The 26,559-nt window shown below is 36.8% G+C and overlaps 2 protein-coding genes across 5 annotated transcripts in view; both read right to left on the bottom strand.

Moving 5' to 3' along the window:
- Nucleotides 1-26,559, bottom strand: part of FANCI (Fanconi anemia complementation group I) — a 31,897-nt gene that overhangs the window by 4,604 nt on the left and 734 nt on the right. For 2 of the 4 annotated variants that reach the window (XR_016324486.1, XM_089734304.1), the window contains exons 3-20: nucleotides 25,247-25,419; nucleotides 24,238-24,405; nucleotides 23,540-23,650; nucleotides 22,825-22,955; nucleotides 22,199-22,398; nucleotides 19,985-20,112; nucleotides 13,422-13,627; nucleotides 12,314-12,518; nucleotides 10,985-11,155; nucleotides 9,920-10,023; nucleotides 8,634-8,782; nucleotides 7,326-7,502; nucleotides 6,478-6,666; nucleotides 5,497-5,711; nucleotides 4,677-4,856; nucleotides 4,100-4,227; nucleotides 2,412-2,602; nucleotides 1,651-1,806 (exon numbers count right to left, since the gene is read on the bottom strand). Coding sequence is in view for 2 of the 4 variants with exons in the window: in XM_089734304.1 (XP_089590430.1) it covers nucleotides 1,651-1,806; nucleotides 2,412-2,602; nucleotides 4,100-4,227; nucleotides 4,677-4,856; nucleotides 5,497-5,711; nucleotides 6,478-6,666; nucleotides 7,326-7,502; nucleotides 8,634-8,782; nucleotides 9,920-10,023; nucleotides 10,985-11,155; nucleotides 12,314-12,518; nucleotides 13,422-13,627; nucleotides 19,985-20,112; nucleotides 22,199-22,398; nucleotides 22,825-22,955; nucleotides 23,540-23,650; nucleotides 24,238-24,405; nucleotides 25,247-25,419 (2,982 nt within the window). In the remaining 2 variants the exon portion in view is untranslated. Of the gene's footprint in view, nucleotides 1-1,650; nucleotides 1,807-2,411; nucleotides 2,603-4,099; nucleotides 4,228-4,676; nucleotides 4,857-5,496; nucleotides 5,712-6,477; nucleotides 6,667-7,325; nucleotides 7,503-8,633; nucleotides 8,783-9,919; nucleotides 10,024-10,984; nucleotides 11,156-12,313; nucleotides 12,519-13,421; nucleotides 13,628-19,984; nucleotides 20,113-22,198; nucleotides 22,399-22,824; nucleotides 22,956-23,539; nucleotides 23,651-24,233; nucleotides 24,406-25,246; nucleotides 25,420-26,559 lie in introns of those variants that run through there. The other 2 variants (XR_016324485.1, XM_089734305.1) reach the window with 2 other exon arrangements.
- Nucleotides 14,629-19,977, bottom strand: LOC114253244 (piggyBac transposable element-derived protein 4). Its single transcript, XM_089734309.1, has 6 exons — nucleotides 19,236-19,977; nucleotides 18,663-18,764; nucleotides 18,427-18,540; nucleotides 18,259-18,351; nucleotides 17,569-17,633; nucleotides 14,629-17,471 (listed from the first exon to the last, which is right to left on the bottom strand). Exons 1-6 carry the CDS (start codon nucleotides 19,241-19,243, stop codon nucleotides 15,757-15,759), a joined length of 2,097 nt encoding a protein of 698 aa, XP_089590435.1. The 5' UTR covers nucleotides 19,244-19,977; the 3' UTR covers nucleotides 14,629-15,756.

Here is a 26,559-nt window from a genome sequence, read left to right as displayed (position 1 = left end):
TTCAGACGTATTTAGGTTAGTATGTGACGGAATCTTTGAACACGATTTTGATCCCCTTCAAAACGTCGGATTAACTCGAAATTTGTGGTATACTTATTAAGGACCGATGACAATTTAATATTTAAAAAAAAATTGATAAAAAAAGTTGAAAATTTTAAATTCAACTAAAAAATAGAAAAATTTTTATAAATTTAAATCGAAAATAGTGTAAATAAAAATATTTTTTATTGTAAAAAAAGCGTGAGGTGCATGGTGTTGTTAGTTATAAAAAAAAATCTGACAGATATGAGTAGAAGAATTAATAATTCAGTAATATCTTGAAAAGCACCCCACGTTTTTTTTTTAAATAAATTATATTTTTTTACACTATTTTCAATTTAAATTTATTAAAATTTATTTTCTATTTTTTAGTTGAATTTTATATAAAGCGTGTTTTTTAGTTTTTTTAAATTATCATTTATAATTTTGAAATTCTTAACATCTTAAATGATGAGTTAGTAGTAGTTGCTAGTGCTGCAGGGAAGCCGTTCTTTATTGCTAGGTGTTATGCCAAGCTCACAACCCACCTGCTGTTAAGTGGTTACGGGAACCCATAGACAGCTACAACGTAAATGCCGCTACCCACCTTGAGATATCAGGTCTAAGGTCTCAGTATAGTTACAACAGCTGCCCCACCCTTCACCGAACCGAAACGCATTACTGCTTCACGACAGAAATAGGTAAGGTTTAGTAGCCAGTGTTTCCAATTCCCAACCGATCAGTATCTTGGAGTCTGGGTATGCCCTTATCTACCAGTTTTATTGAACGATATCGTTCCAAGAGCTCGTGGCCCATTAAGTGTTAAATAAAATGACTCTTAAAACCTGATTGACATTTTCACGACAGAACTAGACAGGATTGATAATCACTTGTTTTGCCTCGCTCTTAGTTTTTATTATCCGGTATCAATAACGCAGGAGACAATTCTAGCCCGAGGCCATTAAACGTTTAACTTCACTGATATTGTCTGTGGGCTCTAAGAACCACGTCAAACTCGGTAGCGGGTGGGCTAATCAACTGGAGATAGCATAAGCCCGCACAGGTACATATCAGCACTCTACCTATATCTGCCGCGAAGAGGTAATTCGTTTCAATTTGTAGGGCGGAGATAGCCGTTATACTATACAAATGAGACTGGTCCTACAGTATTAAAGTTGTTATTGTTACGCCGGTAAGATTAACACCATCTATCGCCGAATAGTCGAACGAATATCGAAGGATCCAGAATGCTCGTGAATAACAACGCCATCTATTGACAGATAGCAGAAACTACGACTAGAGATGTGTAGAACATTCTCGATAATTCTAGGGAGGAGGTATCGGCTATAAAAGCGTTGTAGGGATGGCACGCAGTCAGTCAGTAATCGGAACCACTCGAAGCGAAACATCGAACGGATCACCTGAAGCGAAGCGGAACAAGCGAATTGAGAGTTTTAAAATGTTTAAATGTTTTAAGTGTTGAATACAGTTTTTAAGTTGTACTTTGGTGAAATTTTAATTATCCCGAACCTCAGCACGTAGCATTATGTACACGGACTCCAGTAGCCAATCGCACACCGCTTACGCTGTCTAGATATACACAAAAAAAATATAACTGTTGTTTTCACTTACATCAATCTTACCGAGAGATTCGGTGAGTTTGGCCAGCAAGTCTTCTAAGAACAGCGTCTCCTGGTGTTCCCGACAGCCGGCCGCCAGTAGCGCGGGCAGCATCGACAAGCAATCATGATACGTTTTCCGCATGAAGTCTTCGAACTTTACTATAACCTGCCAACAATTATAAAACAATTTAATGATGATGCTAACGTGTCCATTGGATAACATTAGCTGTGGCACGTACGGTTAGCTGCAAAAGTGTATGGGTATAGTAATCAAAATACCGTATCGTATAAATCTTTTTTTTTTCGCTTAGATGAATGGACGAGTTCACAGCCCACCTGGTATTAAGTGGTTACTGGAGCCCATAGACATCTACAACTTAAATGCGCCACCCACCTTGAGAGATAAGTTCTAAGGTCTCAGTATAGTTACAACGGCAATCTATAAATTACAGTTTTATATTTGGACTACTTTTTTTTTTCATGGCGTTTCATGGCGCATTAAGTTGTACAAAATTTCAATTTTTTCCAATTTTTTTTTAATATTGAATTGTCATCGGTCCTTAATAAATATATCAAATTTCGAGTTAATCCGACGTTTTTAAGGGGGTCAAAATCATGTTCAAAGATTCCGTTACATACTAACATACATACGTCTGAAGCTAATAAAAGCGTATTAAAAATGTCAATAATTTAACACATTGTGCAACTGACTTCGCACCACTGTTTTACTGAGCTTTTGTTTGAATTAAGATGACATTTTAATTTGCTTACGCTGGTCATCTCCGGTGTAGACTGTACTGGTTGTTCCAGCAGCAGGCTGGCTGTGTTCACGAGACCAAGTATCAGTTTCTTAGACTCGCTTCCTTCTGCGAAGGCTTCCTCCTCCATTAACGTCAAAGAAGCAAGTATTTTCTCTAATATAAGGGCCATGCACCCAGACGGCACTGTCTCCGTTTGGTCAGCTGTAACATTAAAAATAATTTTGGTTCTTTTATTACTTTGGCTTATGATAGTGGCAGCGTTATTAACGCAACTTGATATTCTTTCTAAACTATTTATTTTTATCTACGACTAGCCGTACTCGCCCGCTTCGCTGGGCATTTAAAATTATTATTATTATTTTGTTATTATTATTAGGGAGTCCAACACTCGTATCCATTAAGTACGTGTATTTTCTACATGGATACCAAGTTTCAAGTCAATCGGATGCACGGTTCAGTAGTTATAACGGAACATCCATAAAAACCACTGTAGATAGATTACGAGCACACAATTGATTCCCACGAAAATAGTATTTGAAGGATTATTTAATACAATATCAGCTATATTACACGCTAAAACACTTAAGTCATTTAAAATGAATGACGTAACCGTCGTCTGCAAAGCAATTTTAACAAAATGAGGTTAAACTGATATCAAATATTTTGTATCGCTTATAAGCTCGCGTAGGATATCCGTGAGTCAGCGGTAATCTAAGAAGGCGGAGGGTAAGACGCCGCATTTCGTGTGGAATGCATGTCTCACCAGCACTCCACTCCACTTGGACGCCGAAGTGACGCTACGACGTTGTTGCAATTTTCTATTGCTTAAATGGGCGGACTAGCCCACGGCCCACCTAGTGTTAAGTGGTCACCGAAGTCCACAGACATCAACAACGTTAATGTAGCCATTTACTTACCTTGAGACATGAGTTCAAGTCTCAGTTTTTACAGAACAACCACTGCCTCACCCTTCAAATCGAAACTCATTACTGCTCTATAGCAGAAATAAGCAGAGTGGTGGTACCTACCTGTACCTACCACTTGTAAATATAGATGACAGTATAAAGTTCTTTATTATTACCGATTGTGACAGATACAGATTGTGATTGTGAACTGAAACAATCTTCTATATATCGACGCTTGAAATGCAAACGTGACTAAGCGACAATAACTGCTTTGTACATAAACGATAGCCAATTACCATATTGCGCCAAAAAAGTATATTTCTAGGTCTATTAAAATCATTTCAATCCTACAGCTACTAGCTAGATTCTACTACGGCTAGATTCGTTAAAATAAATTTTGTTTTCAGGTATTTCATCTTTAAATTAGTCTACTGTAAAGTTCACGCATTGTCGCTTAGTCACTTTTGCCTTTCAAGCGTCGATATGTATATAAAAATGAATTGCTGTTCGTTAGTCCCGCTACAACTCGAGAACGGCTGAATCGATTTGACTAATTTTGGTCTTGAATTATTTGTAGAAGTGCAGAGAAGGTTTAAAAGGCAGATAAATATGAAAATACTCGGAATTAAATAAAAATAACAATTTTGTTTTCCATTTGATGTGTCCCCGTCGGACGGATTCCTTTTGTTTGTTTTTAGTTTATTTTACACAAAAGTTTAGGTCTTTTATTTATCGATTGAGGCACTACGAAGTCTGCCGGGTCAGCTAGTGTTTAATAAAATTATAAACTCACTGATCTTCGGAAGAAAGAAATCCAATTTAAAAGAATAATTGTTGGAGAACAGCAAACTTAGACACAGCCTGAAGACCTCGATGCAGTTTACGGTGGTTTGATCGTCGAATTCACACATCTCGCTGAACCTGCCAAGTAAATTTTCTTTTTAACCATCTTTTTCATAAGGTCCACCTTCCAAAAGCTGTCAATATTTGGTGGTATTCTCGAGTCAAACGTTTGCTATGGACAATACCTATCACAATATCTAAGCCCCGCCCACTTTGTGACACGATTTTGACTCTTAACATTATTGGAATAATGGCTACTTGTATCTTTCCAACTAAACTCTACAAACAGAATTCATACTAAATAAATTACAAAATCAGAAACATACGGTCACATTTAACATGTATTTTTTTTTTAATAAATTCTTTAATTAACTCTTATACTTAAGCCAAACATACATATGTACTTATCTATGTGTATATAGTAATGAATTTTATAAAGTAAAATTCACAGACGAACAATATACGTCGCGGCTATGTCGAGGGTTTCCAGATAAATAAATATTCAATTTAATTATTCCCTTACTTACCTACAAATACACCTGCTGTACATGAGCCGGCACAGGCTGACAACGTGCGTGGCCACGTGGTGTTTCTCCAAACTGTTTTTGGATAGGACCGAAACGATACATCGTAACGTCCACACGTGGAAGTCCCTTCGGGCACGAAGTTGATTGCGTTGATCCGACGAAGTCCAGGGAACGTGCTCACTGAAAATGTTTGTCTAAATGAATTATTCGACCGGGTTATGACCGGTTTACGAGAGCTGAAGGTACTATAAAGAGAACTTTGATTGAAATTAATGAAATTTAATGTTTTTCTAAATACTTTTTTTTTGCTACAAATCGAAGAAAAAAATTTAGTTTATGTTAAGATAATTTATTAAATTTTAGCATTAATCTTATGGGTGCTTGGAAGGCAATGTAAGACTGAAAGACGTCCCAGACGTTCGCTAAAATATGTAATGCTAAAGTACAATTCTTTTAAGAAACATTGTTCTCTCAGACAGGGAGTACCGTGCAGCATCTGAGGGCTACCGGAACCCACAAACAACGCTGAATGACGCTTTCCAACTTGAGGTTGGCGCCTCAAAGAATGAGGTCCAAGTCTGGTTTTCTTCAGTTAAAAATTGTCAGTAATGCCATCAGACCTCGTTTTCAGGGCGATTCTAGTCCTGTGTACTAAATGAGTCACAATATATGTACTACGGTAGGCAGCGACTTAGCTCTGTCCTTATCATTTCTGAAGTCCATGGGCGACGGTAATCACTTACCATCAGGTGGGCCGTATGCTCGTTTGCCTACAAGGACAATTACAAAAACTGCACGGTGTTAATGATTTTGAACATACGCATAGAGTAATCCTGCGATCCTAACGCAGAGCTTTAAGTCCCACAGACACGGCAGCTGTTTGAAAGCGCTTCCTCTGTCCTTGACCATATTCGAAAGTTTCTTGGGGCTCTTTGCTTTCCCTTTCTGACTTTTAGGAGACTTTTGACTTTTAACCGTCGAATCTTTTGTTTCGTTTAGGGATTTCCTGCGCTTTTTTGCTAGCTTTGATGGTCCCTGAAAGTGGTAAACTTTATTTTAATGCTTTTTTTTTATTTATCATCCAATTAATAATACGCATACATTCTGTTCTGAAGAGCTGTCGTATATAAAAAAAAAAAACTAACGTCTTGTCTCAAGGTAGACGTCTGCATTTGTGCTACCTTTTGACTCCATTTGACATTGTAAAAATAATAACAAAGGGAAGGAAAATCTACCGGGCGGGTGTAATAGCTCGGTAGACCGACAGTCTTAATTATGTTGTTCGGAACTAATAATTCGGAATACATTCAAGCTTATCTTGAAAATGTCGTAACGAGATTCAGGCATCTATCAAATATCTTATGTTGTGTGATGGCTACCCGCCAGAACATGACTCATTCAACGTTGAGGCGAATTGTTAAATTAAGTAAGAGTTGCTGCTTATGAAGTCAGATTACTTTTTGTGAGTCCGCACGGGTAGGTACCACCGCCCTACCTATTTCTGCCGTGAAGCAGTAATGCTTGAAGGGTGGGGCAGCCGTTGTAACTATACTGAGACCTTAGGACTTATATGTCAAGGTGGGTGGCGCATTTACGTTGTAGATGTCTATGGGCTCCAGTAACCACTTAACACTAGGTGAGCTGTGAGCTCGTCCACCCATCTAAGCAATAAAAAAAAAGCACGCACGGTAATGCGCTAGTAGTCTACTTAGCTACTAGTGGGTGCGGTTCGTTTATTTAACTATAGTTAAATTGAAACATTTCCGGCTTTACGAAGTTATAACACATAGACGCAACATACCTTAGTTTTCTCCAGCAACTGGTCACACTCTTTATAGAGTCTGTACACAGTACCCGCGGCTTCAGTGCTGTCCGGTCTCCACTGCATTATTTGATAAGCGATCAGAGTTTCGTATATCTGAAGCGTCTGTTGTACTTTCAAACATTTGGCCTTCGATTCGGACGTTAAGTCGGAGAGACCTGGATCTTCCTGGAAATTAATTAGTATTGTTACGCCGGTAAGAGTAACGCCATCTATCGCCGAATAGTCGAACGAATATCGAAGGATCCAGAATGCTCGAGAATTACAACGCCATATATTGTCAGATAGCGGAAACTGATAGTAGAGAGGTGTGGTACATTCTCGATAATTCTAGGGATGAGGTATCGGCTATGTATATATATTATTATGTATATGTATTTATCGAAATCGTCCAAAACACGTCATTATGAATCCTCCCGACCCATTAACGGTGCTTTTAGGTAGCACAAGCATCGGTCACCGTTCTCGTCGAACCCGTCGCTTGAGACGAAGGGCTCGACGAGTAAATTAACCCTCAGACACAGCCCAATGAGTTTCTCGCCGGATCTTCTCAGTGGGTCGCGTTTCCGATCCAGTGGTAGATTCTGCGAAGCTTCTTGCTAGGGTTCGTGTTAGCAACGTCGTCAGGTTTGAGCCCCGTGAGCTCACCTACTAGTTAAGGCGACGCTGAAATAGGCTCTCAAGGCTATCAGTTTAGGTAGGAAAAAAATATATGTATTTAAATATTGTGATTTTGAAGTGATGACTAAGCGTTCCGAGTCTACATGCGTTAGCACTAAATTTTATGCACGCAAGTTTCATGAGAATTCATTATGAAATAACTATACCACGCTTATCTGCCCCAAGTCGTTGCTGGCACACAGCCCCTCCATGATTAGATTTAGTTTGTTCTTCAAAAACGTGCTACCGGATTCCGTGTTACTGGCGAGGATGTCCTCATCGTCTTCCTCCAGTTCTGGCTGAAGGAACTGACATATGACGTACAGGAGACTGGATATTGGTTCCTGTAAAATTTAAAGATTTCTAATGTATTTCTAGTTGGTAGCTGCAACATACAGCAAGACGACCATTATAAAAGTGCTCATCTCTTTATACAGGTAACGCATCACGCCAAAACCTCAATTAAAAAAGAATTATTGATTTTTTTCTTCCCCTTGCAGGCAGACGAGCATACGGCCCACCTGATGGTGAGCCGCCCATGGACCTCAGCAATGCCAGGGGCAGAACCAGGCCGCTGACTACCGCCTACCTTATTTTAACGGTTTTATTTTTAAAATCACTTAATTTAGTGCTAGGGAGACAGTGTACTACAGCGAAGAATGAAGAAGAAGAGCTTCAAACGCTCGCGTTGAGGAAAATAGAATAGAGCATTCCTACAAATCTCTATCAAAATCTTTGAACCCTTGTCTATTAATCGTCGTTAATGGAGGCCGAAGTCTCAATTATATAATAATACTAGCTGTACCCGTCCGCTTCGCTGGGCATTTAAAATTAACATAATTATTTCTCACCCCGACAAACATTCTCATCATTAACGCCTCCGCAACTGGTGTAGAGTCCAACGCTCATATAAATACATATTAGCCTATCCATTAAGTACATGTATTTTCTACATGGACACCAAGTTTCAAGTCAATCGGATGCATGGCTCAGTAGTTATAACGGAACATCCGTAAAAACCACTGTGGATTTATATATTAGTATAGATGTACTCGTAGTACATACAGTGACCATCCCATACTTCAAACACAAATACGTGACAGCTTCAATGCAGAAAAGATAGAATGATGGTGACCACCCGAGCGGGCTCACGAAAATCCCTACAACTAATTATTTATCGCATAAACCGCGCTATGACGTCACATATGCAAATTACGTACTTTTTCAGGAGAGGCGTTTGAATATTTAACGTCTTATTACAATTTTTTAGTTCTTCTCGACTAAGGAAATAAAATGATAATACTGTTAATAAGGTGGGTGGCGCATTTACGTCGTACATGTCTATGGGCTCCAGTAACCACTTAACACACCAGGTGGGCTGTGAGCACATCCACCTATATAAGCAATTAAAAAAAAAGTTCTAAGGCGACACCACACAGCCAGTTTCAGAGTTTGTGTAATATTTAAATACTTACAAGGAGCGTTGCATTAGTAGCGCCAATTTGAACGCACTTATCCAACATCAAAGAGTTGTTATCCGTTAAATATTTACTTAGATGTTCGTACAGTAATTCCATTATCAATTCGTGGAGGGCGATTTTTTCTTGTGAGCAATCGTAGATCTCTGAAACATTGTAAAATTTCTTATTTTCATTAATTAAAAATAAGTAAAATTATTATTTTTTTCCAATTTATGTGTATTAATTAAATTGCACGTCCAGTTAATAAAGACTAAATTGTAATTACAATATCCTATCATAACATAAACAGAGAACAAAACTAGCATTTTAAGCGAAGCACGCATACTTGTCTTTTAAAGGAAATGCTTATAAAATTACGAGGTCAACGACCGCACTCACTCGTACAGTGTGCGTACTACACGTAACAGTGTGCTCTGTGCAAATATGAATTATTACGTTCTAACAGTACTCTATACTTCACTTCTTTTCATTCATCATATGAAGGGTAGAGGTAAGGAGAACCGTGTCTGTGTGTAAAAAGTGTCCGTTAAAATCTGCTAAATAAGGCTAGCGCTATAGTAACAACCGGGTAAATTTTAAAAAAGGCGCTGAAAGTTATTGGCATAAGATAGAGAAATAAAAAAAGACGAAAGAACTGTAAGCACTACAAAATCACAAAAAGTATTTTATTTAAAGCTCATAAGGAAATGCAATCGATATCTCCACGTTTTACCACAGCAATAATTTTAGGTTATATTGACGAAATTAGTTTGGACTTATTACACTGTCATAACTACTCTAGTCATTAAATATAATAATATTAAATTTCCTAACTCAGCATACTTCAATCAGTTAACAACTGCTCAATTCATATTATACCCTGCGCCTCTGCTAGCGTCATTCTGGAGGATTTTTGAACTGTTATTTAGTGCTGAAAGTGGGATACTTTTTCAAGCGTCTCCCATATGAGAATAAGATATATGGGATGGTTCTCCTTACCTTTATCCTCCACAATTCATCAATAAGGTATCTTATTGACATTGATATTAGACTTTAATTACAGTCGCCAGGGAATAGCATCGCTGTGACGTGCTGTTAAGTCGAAGAGCGCAGTATGCACGCGCTGTATAAAAATTAACTACCGTGACCACATCACTACAATGCCTTTGACATTGTCCATGATCACAGTTTAAATTAAGAATAATTCAATCGTAGTTTTAAATTTTTTGATTTTTTTTATCTCGTTATGGGGTGCCAGACAACAGTAAGCCAAAACAATCTACTTGTATAATTCCGCTTACTTGTATAAAGCAATTCTTTGACAAGGGCATCTTGCATAAGACACCTGCGCAGTATCGACACGACCTCCATACAGACTGCTTCATTGCGCACTCTTGAACTTACTCTGAAAAAAATGTTGTTAGTCAAATCAAGTGATTCAATTAATAATGATAAACTGCTTTAATATTAACACATCAAAAATAAAACACAATCTAAAAATTAGTAAACGATCACACCTAATGATGCATGACGTTTACTTAATTTTTGTAAAGTTTGTAAAATGATTTAAAAAAAAAAACAAGAACTGTTTGAATATCTACTGAGAGATGAACTATAATAGAATGTATCTTTCCTTTTGCATGTTGCTAGCTATAAAAACTAGTAACAAAAAAAGAAAGAATTAATGTAAGTCCTCGGCGATTGTCGATTGCTAAAATTCGCAGCAACCAGTAAATTTAAGGACTATTAAAAGCATTTCCTATAGCCAACGGTTTAACCTATTAATGGCTAAACAATTACTGGAACTCATATATTTGATCATAATAAAGAAATCATTCACTATTAATACGCTTTTATTAGCTTCAGACGTATGTATACATACATACATATGTTAGTATGTAACGGAATCTCTGAACATGATTTTGAGCCCCTTAAAAACGTCGGATTGACTTGAAATTTGGTATACTTATTAAGGACTGATGACAATTCAATATTAAAAAAATATATTGGAAAAATTGAAATCCAACCAAAAAATAGAAAATAAACTGTAATAAATTTGAATTAAAAATAGTGTGAGAAAAAATTATTTTATTGTATAAAAAGGGTGGGGTGCTTTCAGGATATTATCAAAATAACCCTTCTACTCATGTCTGTTCATAAAATATTTATAACTACTGAAGCCATGCATCCCACGCATTTTTTACAATAAAATCATTTTTTCTTACACTATTTTTAACTAAATTTTTTTTAATTTATTTTATATTTCTTAGTTGTATTTTCTATAAAAGCGTATTTTTAGTTACTTTTTTTTTTAATACTTTTCCTTAATGATATTCTAGATCTTGATAGAAGAATGAAACACTCACGCCGTGCCCTGCTGCGAGGCGTGGAAGTCGACGGCGATCTGAGTGAGATAGGAGTTAGCGCTGTACTGCTCACTGCTCTCGGTCTGACTGCTGGACAGGGCGCGCGACAGGCGGACGTGACGCAGCACGGTCAGGAAACCGGACAGGGCCAGGCAACGATGACACGAATCCCTGCCGAAATAGAAATCGATTTTTAAATTTTTGGAAAAAAAACCTACGTTACGAATCTCTGCCGGAAAAGAAATCGATTTTTAAATTTTAAGAAAAAACCTACGGTAGGTACGAATCCCTGCCGAAAAAGAAATCGATTTTTAAATTTTAGGAAAACACCTACGGTATTAGAGGTGGTAGCCTAGACTAAAAGGATTTGCATCATCTTTTTAGAATACCATTGTGATATCTGTAATTCCAGATTCTCTTAACATGTCTTTCTTCAAAACAGGCTTCAGACCATCATGTAATAAAAATAAAAATAAACCCGCAAAATTATAATTTGCGTAATTACTAGTGGTAAGTCCTCTTGTGAGTCTGCACGGGTAGGTACCACCACACCGCCTCTTTTGCTGTGAAGCAGTAATGCGTTTCGGTTTGAAGGGTTGGGTAGCCGTTGTAATTATACTGAGACCTTAGAACTCATATCTCAAGGTGGGTGGACGGTATTTACGTTGTAGATGTCAATGGACCCCGGTAACCACTTAACACCAGGTGGACTGTGAGCTCGTCCACCCATCCAAGCAATAAAAAAAAACTATTCTGGAGCTTAATGATTACTGAAAATAATCAACTGTAAACCGTTTCGCAGTAACATCTTATTAACGGCATGATAGTGACAGCAACGCAAGTCCACATTCTCCCCAACCACTCATTAGGTGGCTATATCAATTTTATGATTTACATTTCACTATCTAATGTTATGCAGTCGTTCGTGAACACACGTTACATACATCTATCGACCATTCCCGTTCCTGCGGACAGAATGGAAAACAATCGACGTCGCCCAAAACACGTCTTTTCGGATCCTCCCGATCCACTAACGGTGCTTTAAGGTACCTCAAGCATCGGTCATCGTTCTCGTCGAACCGTCGATGGGTTCGGCGAGTAAATTAACCCACAGACACAGCCGACTGAGTTTCTAGCCGGACTTCTCAGTGGGTCGCGTTTCCGATCCGGTGGTAGATTCTACGAAGCACGGCTCTTGCTAGGGCCAGTGTTAGCAACGTCGTCAGGTTTGAGCCCCGTGAACTCATCTACTAGTTAAGGTTACGCTGAAATAGCCTCTCAAGGCTCTGAAACTATCGACATTCTACATACTGAAAACACACAGCGAACCTTGAATACAATCCCTTGCGGCACACCATGACCAAGGTATCCCTGGTTCTGGTACTGAAGTTGATGAGAGGGCGTACTGAATCGAGAACGGCCGCGCTCAGTCCGTAGTCGCCACCGGAGGGCTGACAGTTCTCTAATATCGTGCTCAGCTCCGAGCGACCCTCCACAGACGCCGGCGTTAGCTTGCACAGCACGTACAGACAATCTGTTCAACAAATAAACAGTAACATTTATCTAGACGACCGTTAAAAGTGAGACTTACAGCCCACTTGGTGTTAAGTGGTTACTGGAGCCCATAGAAATTTACAACGTAAATGCGCCACCCACCTTGAAATATGAGTTCTAAGGTCTCAAGTATAGTTACAACGGCTGCCCCACCCTTCAAACCGAAACAAATTACTGTTTCACGGCAGAAATAGACATAGAATAGGGTGGTGATACCTACCCCTGCAGACTCACAAGAGGACCTACCAGTAAAGGTGATCCGCCGGCTCCTTCGCACATCCGTGCATTATAAAAAAACTACTATAATAGACTATTATAGACTAACAATAAAACTCAAGACGTGTTGTTTCCGTGTTGTACTGTTCCCATTGTGTTCCAAATCGAGGGTTGTACGACTATTCGTTTTAAGCGACATTCCATTTAATACGCAACATTTATCTTTGCGATTAGAGGCACCTTTTTTTTAGTATTAGTATCAACAATGCGACGTTTTTAATTGAACTTCAACTACGTTTACATACTCCATTCAAATATTTAGTTTTTTTTTTAATGATCTTTCCAAATTTTATTATACTTAAATTGCTCTCATGTAAAGTTGCAAAAAAGTCGCTTAAACCAAATAGAGCCGTTCACCCCTTGATATGTAAAAATCATGAATTGAAAAATTACATAATGACTTGATCAAAAAAATTACCTATCACAGTAAAGCATTTTAACCACAAGATCTCAATACAAATGGCATTTTTTTTATTGCCCTTGTAAGCAGACGAGCATACGGCCCACCTGATGGTGAGTCGTTACCGTCGCCCATGGACTTCAGCAATGCCAGGGGCAGAGCCAAGCCGTTGCCTACCCACCGCTAAAGTGAATGCCGGTTACCTACCTGCATATTGTTTCTGAGCGTTATGTCCCGCCAGCCTGTCCCCCAAGTTGTTCAGTACATACGGGACCGTCTCCCTTTGCGCTTTGCACAGCCGCACCAATATAAGCTTCCCGTGTGACCAGCACGCGTGAGCTACCGGCTTTATAGGAGACACCGACAGAAGTGCAAACGCTAAGTTCATTAATCCGACCGACAACTGGCTGGCACTGAAAGTAAAAAAAGCAGACATTGAGTACTTAGATAAACAATATAATTTATAAAAATAACGATCATTAGTGGTCGGTCGCCGGATCTTCTCTGTGGGTCGCGTTTCCGATCCGGTGGTAGATTCTGCGAAGCACTGCTCTTGCTAGGGTCAGTGCTAGCAACTCTCCGGTTCGAGCCCCGTGAGCTCACCTACACACGTTAGGGTGGAGCTGAAATAGCCTCTCAAGGCTATCAGCACAGGTAGGGAAAAAAAAAGTGGTCGTTACATTATTCAAAGTTCAAAAACATGATCTCGATACTAATGCTGTAGTTAAGTATCGCAAAAGCTAATACGATACTGCTGGCACTTGAGAAATACAATAATTTACAAGTACAAAACATGTTAACTGATTAACATTTCTGGCCTCACGAACACGTTAACAAATTTCGAAAAATCTGCGCGGCAAATAAATCGATATATCGCACATACGGATACGGTACAATAAAGTCACTTATGCAATTTTTGTCAACTCTGAACCGAGTATGAGAAAATACATTTTTTAACAGATAGTTGTGAAACGAAAGAGATGTTTGCTTGTAGTGATAAAGTTTAAAGTTGTAGTTTAAATATTATTTTATTTCTATAGTCTAGAAGAACTATATAAGAATTATATAATAGGATGTCGAATTTTCCGTTTCTCATGAAATATTACATAATTTGCATAAGTGACGTTATCGCACCGTATGTGCGTAATGTATACAAAAATTGTCTTTTCCGCTGCGTGATAGATTAAATGACAGTAAAGGTATGGGCGTACGTCCAATTATTGGACAATGGACCTAGCTTAAGAAAAACCTGATTTTCTCTAATCTAATTTAAAATTTGTATAATTCCAGTTATATTTATCAAGAAAATATATTACTTTAAGTATCTAATTTCTTACACATGAAAGTTCTATTAAAAATAATAGGGATTACTCGAGGTTAACTTTTATTTTCCGATTAATAAAAAACAAAACACTTGTTGGATGTATATATATTTTTATGTACCTATATTTTTTTATACAAAGTATTTTACATCATAAGATAAAAACCAAAATTAAATGGCACATGTCCCAATAACTTTTTTCAACATAACTTGTTTTAAAAAAAACGACCCTCTTCAAAATTAAATGTCACTTCAGTGGGTCTCAATTTCATTTATTTTTAATACGTTCTTGGCGTCAAGGACAGAGTGTTTTGTTTACAATAATTTAAACTTATCGCCAAGCTAGTTTAAACAAAGGTACATTGTTTTATTCTACAGATCTTGAGTATGAATATTTAAAAATAAGAGTCTCAAAATTGGCCCAAAAACAATGTCTCATAAAACCTAAGATTTTGTAAATATAAGAAATGCTTACAAGTGGTATAATAATTAATTATTCAAGTTTTACATGAAGCTAGGCATTCATACCAATGAAAAATGCCACATGTTTTGAAGAAAAAATTATATGAAAAGTTCAACATAGTCAAAAATTAACATGTGTGCTCCATGAAGGCTAAATAAAGTATGCATTATATTAAACGACTTATGCAAATAAAAATCAATATGATTTGTTTTTTTTCAAACTTATTTTTATTCAAATAAACAATTGTTTTAATGACTTCATAATAGAAGACAAAAGTATGCATTATATTAAACGACTTATGCAAATAAAAATCAATATGATTTGTTTTTTTTTCAAACTTATTTTTATTCAAATAAACAATTGTTTTAATGACTTCATAATAGAAGACACAACAACAAAAAATAGTTTTATAAAAAAAGTAGCAACAACTAGGTAACTTACAACTAATCATACAAAACATACAACAACACAGTTAAAAGATCGCACATAAACAACGCGATTAAGTACGTAATATATGTGCCATCTCAAATGATTGCGAGTTGCATTGGTGACACGACCCTGGTGACCATAACCCGCCATATAAGTGTACAACACATAATGCAGCATTTTTGTTTAGTACTGCAAAACAATATGGATGGTAATAACAACAACTCACCAACTTTATAAATTTTTTAGAAGTATCTTTAACACTAGTGCCCAAATACCCTGTCTGTCTGTGTGCGTGCATGCGTGCGTGCGTGGCAATGATCGGTAAAGTGTCAATGTGAAGTGTGGTATGTCTCGTAACATGTGTAAGTACACATTGCCACATTGCAAGCTTTGCAGTACGAGACAGTCCGTTTCGGGCACACGGCGCATTGGCGCCTAAGGCGGTCTGACTTTCCGCGCTTGATCAAAGGGTACTGCGCCGGGTAATGTACTTGTGTTGCGATTGTTGTTGTGTTAGGTTTAGGTGTTCTGTGTGCTGTCAACAAATCAGTTACCAACGCATTCCGGAAATTCCGGTGTAGCAACGACTGATTCTGGAGTAAGATGTACGAGTTCAGGACACTAATGTTCAAGAGCCTTCTAAAAAATTTCTTGCTCCAAGCTTTAGTCCGTCTTTCTATGGGGAACGTTGCGAGCAGCCGGTCCCTGCGATCTAATCTGTCCATACAGAGACTATAGTCATGCACGACAGTCGGCTTCAGTTTTTCCCTGAACCTGGTAGATGCCAAACCATGATATGTGGAAATAAACGCCGCCCGTTTTCTATCCCTCCAGACCATAAGATCCACATCTCCCGAGGTGCATCCCAATACTTGGCCGACTGTCATATCCTTTATTGTAAGACGCGTCAAATCGTATGGCACAAATTGACGGTTTGTTCGCAGCGTACCCACACAGTCAAATCCCCGGACCTTCAGTTCTCGTGCTAGTGCTGGAGAGTTGAAGAAACTGTCCATCCATATTGTATGCCCTTTGTGCTCAAGACCATCTAAAAGTCTGAGCACGAGAGCTGGTACTGTCCCAGAAATTGGATTATCTTGTGGTGTCGAGGTGTCAAGGCCTGCGTGTAATTCAAACCGCCACAAGTAACCACTTTGTGATTCACACAATTCATAAGCTTTGATCTCAGCTGTCGCTGCCTCATTGGGGAATGACTGGTTTATATCAAGCCAGCCCTTCCACGTTGTCAAGCTCTCATCAATAACCAGATTTTGAGATAAATTATATAGTTCTGAAAATTTATTATTAAGGTGGTCTATTAATGGTTTTATTTTTAAAAGTTTAATCTGGTGTTGTGTCAACAATGCAGGGTCACAATAATTATTACTATTAAAATGTAGGCATTTCGACAGAAGCAGGAAACGGTCATGTGTCATTTCCGTGGAGAAGCAGGGAGTACTAAATATGTCTTGAGAGGTGGACCAGTACTCCTCTAAGCGGTTTTTGACCACCTTACCCATAGCCAGAACAATGGCAAAATACGTGTAAATTTCGTTTACGTTCGTATCTTGCCAATGCGTAATCCGGCTATTAGGATAGATGGTCCCATTCTCCAACATGGCCGTTGCAAGCTTCTGTGCATAAATGTTGGTTTCCCTCACAATAACTTCCATAATTTCACGATCCCATATGGCAATAAATGCTTCATAGGGACTCGCAAAAGAAACCGTAGGGCCACTATTAATTTGCGAGAATGGTTCTCGCCTCAAATGAGGTTCAATTTGAGGCATTGAAACCGCTCTCCATACAAATTTAAATTTGTTACTAGGCTCCATGGGAGTCGGTGAAACAGGCGTCGGTGTAGGAAGCATCGGTGAGGCGGGTTTTGAGGTACAAATGGATGATTGAGTAGGCCACTCCAAAGAAACGTTGAGGCCATTTTCTTCATCTTCCTCATCTTCGTCCATCAACATCCTAACCACCCGGGGCACCACTAACGACTGGCCAATTCCTACTTCCTCTTCGTCAGACTCTGTCTCGCTGCCTGAAAGGAAAAAAAGCTACAATTTCTGGTTTCGATTGTAATAGGTATTTTACTTCCGCGATTGTTGATAAAAAGGTTGATATCATAATGTACTTACCATAATTAATTAGTGAGGCGTTGATTTCGTCATCAGGAACTGGGCTGTTACTGGACGAAGGCATTCTACAAGATAGAAAGGATATTTTAATCAATGCTAGTAACTACTCGCTGACGTCACCATTTGTAATAAAACAAATCGTTCGGAGCCTCTGGGTCTGCGGAGGGACTTCGGTTCCCTCTGTATTTTGTACCGTATGTTCCATGGGGAGTGCTCTGAGGAATTGTTCGAGATGATACCAGCATCTCGTTTTTACCATCGCACCGCCCGCCACCGGAGTAGAGTTCATCCATACTACCTGGAGCCACTGCGATCATCCACAGTGCGTTTCCAGAGATCTTTTTTGCCACGTACCATCCGGCTATGGAATGAGCTCCCCTCCACGGTGTTTCCCGAGCGCTATGACATGTCCTTCTTCAAACGAGGCTTGTGGAGAGTATTAAGCGGTAGGCAGCGGCTTGGCTCTGCCCCTGGCATTGCTGAAGTCCATGGGCGACGGTAACCACTCACCATCAGGTGGGCCGTATGCCCGTCTGCCTACAAAGGCAATAAAAAAAAAAAAAAAAAAAACAAGGCGCCGATCGCGCCATCATCAGTCGCTGACGTCATCAGCAATGCCGACGTCATCACTTTATGAAACCAACCTCTCCGTCGTACAAAATAGGTTATATTATTTAATAAAATAGTTACAGGGCATGCGATGGCACGATGCCGCCGACCTCCATTCTTTCTGCTTCGCGGGAGGACAACGGGATAATTTCCGGTGATGAGCATGTTTCTGATCTGAAAACAAAGCTAGGTATAAATATTTGTTTTTCTGTTGTAAACATAAATATTTAAAACAATCAGAACACTCACCTTGGGTTTTTAGTCACCGCGACAGGAGGGAGTACCCTTACCCTTTTAGGGTGTACTGGCCTATCCAGGGGTTGGTCGTGTGGCAAGTCATCAATTGGTTTAGATTCAAAAACTCTGAAATACGTATTGACGAAATAAATAAAAAATTGTAGAAAAACAATATTAAATAAGGTTAAATAAGTTTAAATAAATAAAAATGTATCTTATTTTAGGTTTTAATTTTAAGAGGTTATTACGATTCAGAGGTACTGGCTGGCAGACGAATATCACCACGCGACCACACCCGTCTAACGCCACCACGACCACCTCTAGAACGACCACGGGCTTCAGCATGTTGACTGGTAACAAAATGTATATAAATTAGTTCAACATAGAAGTAGGCTTATGCAAAGAATCCAATCACTGGGGTAAAATATAAAAAATCAAGTAACTAAAGCAACAAAAACGAAATAATTAAAAAAAATTATGTGAAATTAAAGCTTTTTCTAATAGTAGTTCAACAGCAGCCATTTTACTACGACAAAGCGGATTCGTTGCGAATCTAATAATCATTTGGTTGTGTTCATATCTTTGAGGTCGACATTTTCACATATGTGACTACAATACACGTCTTTTGTAATAATTAGGTTAAATTTCACTATAATAGTGATCCGATTACAAATATTCGTTTAGATTTTAATAAATTTTCTATCAAATACGACAAAACAAAATCCACCTATAAATCCGTAGAACGGCCGTTGCTTCAAAGATGTCTTAAAATCTAAATATATATAAATCCATTTTAGTAAACAAAATGAAATAATACTTACGATTCCATGATTTATAGACGAAATGCAAAAAAATTAACAATTGTGCACAAAAACAGAGCTAACGCGGAGCAACCTCGAGCTTGACTCGTAAACTGAACAATTCAGTCGCCGCCGTATTTTTTTCTGATAAATTACGTGTGAAAGAGAGAAAGAACCCGTTCATTTTAGAGTTTTAAATGTGTTAGAAAGAGTAAAGTATATATTACTCGTTAAAAGTGAGTCTTAAGCGTCCAAAAATTGGAAGCCTTCACAGTCGAAAGCGCCCCTAGTGGCAACCGCCCCTATTAAAATTGGCAAACGTAGGCAAACGTTCCAACTCCATACAACTTTGGAGTTATCTTTTACGCTATCGAGAACGTTAAAAAATTCGTACTAAGCACACTGGGATAAAGACAGAGTATCCTCTCTATGCTGTTCAGAATACTTCAAATAGTATCTACATAAACATATCGACGCTTGAAAGGCAAACGTGACTAAGCGACAAAGCGTGAACTTTACAGTAGACTAATTTAAAGTTGAAATACCTGAAACAAAATTTATTTTAACGAATCTAGCTGTAATAGAATCTAGCTAATAGTTGTAGGATTGAAATGATTTTAATAGACCTAGAAATATATTTTTTTTGCGCATCGAATATGGTTATTGCCTATCATTTATGTACAAATCAGTTATTATCGCTTAGTCACGTTTGCCTTTCAAGCGTCGATATACTATATCTGTACATATCGTGTTTGTTAGCCGTTTCGCACCTGTCCGTAGTGAGTACTTTGAGCAGGCTGGCGACGTCCACATCAGGCGGCATTACCGACCGCTCCCAAGCTGATTTCTTGCGCATTATATCGTCCATTACACGTTGTTCTATCGCCGACTTTATCACCTGTTATGTTTTTTACTTTATTAACCTAGTAAAGAACCCAATATGTCTGGATTTATTTTTGTTTGTTAATATTCTTAATATAGAAGATTTACAAAAGATGAAATGTATTTTTTTTAAACAATTACAAAATCATTTTTCTTTTTATTTGTTCAATTTACCTGTATCTACTTTTTACCGAATTCATTTAAAACAGAATATGGTTGTCAAACTTAAGTATCCTTTTTTTCCTTCATGTTTCAATTTTCATTCAATCATAATAATATATGAAATAAATATTTTTGATTACATAATATTATGATGTCATTATATTAACTAGTGGTCCCTCAGTGGTCGAAATTCGACCATAATTAATTGAAATTACAAGTTTTATTATTATGGTTCTATTGTCTAATATAATAGTAATCTTCTGTTTATACTTCTTCAGTTATCGCCAAGACTACTATAGAGACAAATAATAATAAAGAAAAACAATAATAATCTATTCTGGACTTTTTAGCGGGAACGCGTGGAGCGAAGTTGTGTGAAATGTATAATTTTGTCTATTTAATGTTTCTTCAGGTTTAAATGTGTCATAGCGGTGGTTTATTAACGGTTTAGTAGCTGTGAAAGTGTACAAATGTGGGAAAATGAAGCAACTAACAAACAAAGCCGCTGGATGTAACTTCTCGAGATCCTCCAAAAAGTTACTCCATAAAGTTACCAAAAGTTTTTTACCGGTGGTAGGACCTCTTGTGAATCCGCACGGGTAAGTACCACCACTCTGTGTTGCGGTTTGAAGGGTAGGACAGTCGTTGTAACCATACTTGAGACCTTAGAACTTATATTTCGAGGTGGGTGGCGCATTTACGTTTTAGATATCTATGGGCTCCAGTAACCACTTAACACCAGGCTGTGAGCTCGTCCACCCATCGAATCAATAAAAAAATAAAAAAGTCCACTGAAAAAGTCTCAGTAAATAACCACCATTTTACTGAGATTATATTTTATCCCGTAGTATCTCATCTCATTTCATTTAATTTTATGCCAATTGGTTGTTTCAAATTAATCAACTGCACTCGTTAATCATTTCACTTCATTTTACTATTTTTCATAAAAAAAAAAGAATAGATTAGGCTGTATGGTATGATACCTTTGCCTTTCCAGTTGGAAAAATAGAACTACTAGGTACCTACATAATTTATTCTTAATTTGACCACAGACTTTAAACAATAACAAAAGTTTGACAATAAACAAAAAGTTTATTGGAACGAAGTTCCTTACGGCAGGCTTGGAGGGGATAGGGATTTTGCTGCGCGACCGAACTGAAAAAAATGTGATAGTAAAACCGTAAGAAAAAGTCCGTGGAATAAAACCGTTAAATGAGACGTGCGCAGGCGCGACAGTCGTATACACAAGCGAGTACTGTATAATACCTTTCTCTTTCTCCCTCTTTCTTTTCGTTCTCTCATCCCTTCTCTCTCTATTTTGTAATTATTTCTATTTCTATGTAATTTTATGTTGTCAAAGAAAAATAAAGAGACATATTTTGTTATTTTAATTGATAATTTGAATTACGATTTTATTTTTATTTTACGTAATTTATTATTTCCTAAAATACTGAATTTCCTAAATACTTTCCTGTACTTAAATAAAAACTAATCAGGAAAATTTAAGAGAAAAATCAAGAAAACCAACATAAAATTGAGCACGATTTTTTTTTTGCAAATTGTGTCGATTATACATTAGCCGAAAGAACTTCGTTCCTACCCGGTGTCCCACGACACCACATTTTTTAAACATGTTTGTGTCAAAAACATGGTAGGTAGCCGTGTAATTTTTTTTATTGTTGTAATATATTTATATGCGAAGGTAATAAAAAAAAAATTATTAACATTCCGCACTTCTTCTCTACAATAATATTCTCTACAAGTGTCAGAAATTTCACAATTCTCCGTCTGCGCAATTTTCGTGAAAAGGGATACAAAGCTTTTGCTTCACGTATTATTAAGATTCACTGTCAAAACTTCAAAAATTAAGTTTTTAGTGCATTTCAGAGTAGTTCAAATAGTAAGATGCAAAGCTAGTAAATAATATTTATTACACTTACATTCAAACAAACAGTTCTATAATCGGTTCCCTTGTCTGACATAACCAAAGCTAAATTCACCATGAAAGGGGACCTCAACAGCTGAGTTTTGGGCCACATTTTTAGATGTTTTCGCACGAGCTCCGGGTCTACAGGCCCTTGCGATATATGAAATATACAATTTGACAGACATTGACTGAATTCTGCTATGGTGTAAGAAACTGGAATTAAAAAAGAAATTAAGTGAAGTCAGGTCTTTATTTATTTATAATGTACATTATTTTTATTTTAAGCCATTCCATAATACATTATTGTTATTATATATTGATGATTCTTGTTAATCTATATTTATTTCATTAAATGGGTGAATGAGTGCCATCAGAGCTTATACAAATCACAACATAAGTGCCTCTACTGACCTTAAGACAGTCATAGTTTCATTCATATAGTTAAAGCACTGTTAAAGTAAAGGGTGCACTAAAAGCCAGAGTACATGCTTGTGTCATGGCAGAAATAGGCAGCAGTGGCTTAATGCATCTTCTACTCTCACGGAAAGTTTTTGTTTCTCAGTAAATGACTTAAGTTGATCAATAATTAAAAAAGTCAATGTGACCATAATATTATATCAAGACATAACTAAAGCTCACCAATATCGTCAACATCCATAGTCGTGGACTCTGAATCTTGTGGAGGGGGTTCCAATTTGCCAAATAAACTTGCATTAAAGTAATGACTCAAATGTGATAATACTATATCTAAATTATATAACTTGCACAACCTGTAGAGATAAACTCGCATGGACTTAAAATTTTACCCAACTATGGCGTTGGCAAAAGAAGAGTTATCATTTTAGAAGGTTTCTTTCATTTCATTTGATAACACAAACCAAACTTCACTTTCGCAGTAATCGGATAATTACAGAGAAGGCAGGGTCAGTTGTTGAAGGAAACCTTGGGGGAGGCCAATGTCTGGCAGTGAACTAAGTGAAACATTGAATTAAAATTAAAATACGTGGATTACACATATTGCTGTAGACCTGGAATAGCCCCATCCAATATATTACCATGAGTGTTGTCTTCTACCATTCTGCTTATTTCTACAGCAAAGCAATCATGCATTTGGGCTTGGAGGGTGAGCAGTCCTGAATTTAACTGAAACTTCCACCTCATATCACAAGGTGTTAGGCATTCATGCCTATGGACATTGGTAACCACTTAATACGATATTGTCTGTGAACTCATGAAAAGCCTAGTGAAAACCGTGAAAGCCTAGTGGCTTATACGGTTGGAATACTAATATTTGTGGATAGAGAAGCATTAAGAATAATAAGTACTGATTAATTGTAGCATTGAAAATACTTACCGCATAAGTTGCAAAGTAAGAGGAGGCAAGTTTTCTGGTGCAACTTTGATTATTAACGAACACATTTTGTTCACTACTTGCGTGTGATCAACTCGTGACAACTGCATGTCTCTGAAAAAACTTGTACTTTTACCAATGAAATTCTACTCTGTGTATGGTCACAGCTAAATTTATGAAATACACACATTTCGGTTAATTATTCAGGTAGCAACTGTTGTTGTATTGTATTGTATTGTATTGTTTGCTATTGTATTGTTATTGTATTTGTGTTGATGGTACCATAAACACGTAATTTTAATACACGTAATCGTATTTTTTAAAATTGAAGTTTCTATTTTGTATTATTAAATTAATTAACATTTTGTTTACGAGCAGTGGCAAGGTTTATTTCTATTTCATATTTTTATCAAAACTGATTAAGCATCGACTAAATAGTTAAACAAAGAGACATAAATTTTAAATTTTATATTATAAATGTTCTGAAAATATGAGACATTTTTCATTCTTTTACAATTATGAAATATAACGTGGCTTGCTTGGGGCATAGCAATTGAAACCTAAAATTATACTAGAATTTAATATTTTAGTTCTAAAAGTTAGTTTAGTTGAAAACTAATATAGGCGAGAAGCCATTTCTGGATGTCAATATTATTAAAACTCAATGATAAATTTTATTAAATTAAAAAACTAATACCTACGTAAACATTGCAGCAAGCTGAACCAAATGCTCTTCCTTCCACTGAAACTGACATAAGGTGTGTACACACTGAGTTTTGTAGTCATCACTGCTCATCTCTGTATCATAATGTTGTATGGTATCATAGTTTTGTAGAGAGCTAATGCACTCCGGTACAATGTCACGCCAACTAAAATCAGTATCAATATTTTTTACATTTTATTACAAAACCTTCGCCTCAATAGGATTTCCTCTTGTTTTGTTAGCCAAAAACACACAAAAGATAAGACTAAGTAAATCCTAGCCGTGAATACAAAAAATCAGTTTATCAAATGTGAACACCACATAGGTCAGTAACTAATAGCCCATTAGGGCAATCTGGGATAGTTTTATTAGTACAAAAAACTCTTCTAGCCCTTGTACTTGTTCTTTTTTTATTGACTTTTTCTTCATTATTTAGTCTAAGTTCCAAAACAGATTTTGTTATTCACAAGTTACTTACAGCTTGGTTTTTTTCCCAATATTTATTTTATGTCATTAACCACTGACTTTGTTAAGATCAGAAACCACCATATTTGTTAAACTCGTTTTGGAAATCCTTTATGTAGTATGTACATATGTACATATATACATTTTTAAGAGACATTAATAGATCTTTAATTAAGCAAAACGGACAATTTTAACCTGCTACTGTATAGATCAACAAAAATGAATAGTTATTTGTGAAGATTAAAGTAAATATGTACTAGTTTTAATAGATGACATTTTCATGAAATCTTAAAATTAGGGATCTAGTAGATAGGGTGTATTTTTGTTACTCATTCAATTATTGTATATATTAATGTGAAAGTACATTAAATGCAAAAAGACCGACAGAAATATACATTTTAGATTCTCATTATCATTTGATGGTTTGTAATGGTTTTGATGCACCCTGTTTAATTTAACATATGAAGATTTGATATGGACATTGTTTAATCAGTCTTAGTTTTGACATATGGCAATCTATTTTAAACAGCGGATTAACTTACATCATGTTAACATCAGTATCTTCAACAACAGACTGTATGCTATCATTGCACCACTTAACTAAATCATTGGCAGGTAACTGTGGAAGTTCCAAGCATAGTCTACTGATGATATCTGCACAATGAGTCAATGATGAGGGCTCCTTTCTCATTGTTATTAGTATAACATCTACTATCTGAAAAATAACATTTTAGGACTAAAAAAAAATGCTCAATTTTCATCTAAGAATTGTGTTAGTTAAGTGAACAGACATATTATTATTTTGATCTGCACTATATTTAGATTATATTGTATTATATATATTGTGTTCGGTTTTTGCAACTCCTACACATAATAGAAACTATGTACATACTTTTTCAGTTAAGCCTTGTATTTTTTACCATCATTATATTATTTCCAATGTGTTGAATACTTTATACTTTTCATAGTTATGAATGAATCAAACATACAGACATAAAAATATTTTAAATATATAACCATTATTTTAAAAAGGTTATACGGTTGTTTATGATAGGCAGTGGCTTGGCTCTGCCCCTGGCATTGCTGAAGTTCTTAACGATGGCCGACGGTAACCACTCATCATCAGGTGGGCAGTGGTATCCATATGCTTGTCGGCCTAGAAAAGCACAAAAAAAAACTTGCATTTTTTTAATGTCATTATATTATTTCTGACATTTCAAATATGCCAATTTTAGCAGTGCAATAGTTGTGCGGTTATACTTTATTGTCCCAATTTAGCCATTATGCTTGGTTCAGCCTGCATTACATTTCGAGTGAAGAGGATGAATGTTTATTATACACATAAAAATTCATATTATTTATACTCGACTGTCAAATGTTCAACAAACTAATACTAGATATCTATATTGTCATAACTTTCTTAATCACAAATAAATAGAAAAGTTTACTTGGAGTAACCAAGTGTTTGCTTGGAGTTTTATACCCCTAGTACCCCTATTTATGTCTCAACGGCACTGGCACAGTAGCCATCTTCAGCAATAAATTAAAATCATTTTTTCTCTCATAGAAAATCAATGGATGGTAATTATATGAACTTGCAACATGCTTCAGTATTTAAGATATGAGCTGGGGATTAGAAATCAGATAAGTATAGGAAGATACTTTTCTTTTCAGGCTAAAGTCCGAACCTCCCACGAGGTCCTTGCACCTATGGGGCGCACGGGGTATGTGGAACTTGACGATCTGCAGATGTTATAGGAAGATACTTGCACTATGTATATATCGTTTAATTTGATAACTGCAGTGATATACTATAATATAGCGGCATTTCTAGAGTCCACAAGCAACAGTATAC

This window comes from Bombyx mandarina, chromosome 17 (assembly GCF_030267445.1).
Source record: "Bombyx mandarina strain Sakado chromosome 17, ASM3026744v2".
Lineage (NCBI taxonomy): Eukaryota > Metazoa > Arthropoda > Insecta > Lepidoptera > Bombycidae > Bombyx > Bombyx mandarina.
This window is presented reverse-complemented; position numbering and strand designations above follow the sequence as displayed.

What these genes read in the sequence shown, in the direction of transcription:
- LOC114253244 (XM_089734309.1), bottom strand. An exon ending in GCGGTGACTAAAAACCCAAG is followed by an intron (nt 18,352 to 18,426) that starts GTGAGTGTTCTG and finishes CTTTGTTTTCAG; the next exon opens with ATCAGAAACATGCTCATCAC. An exon ending in CGCCTCACTAATTAATTATG is followed by an intron (nt 17,472 to 17,568) that starts GTAAGTACATTA and finishes TTTTCCTTTCAG; the next exon opens with GCAGCGAGACAGAGTCTGAC.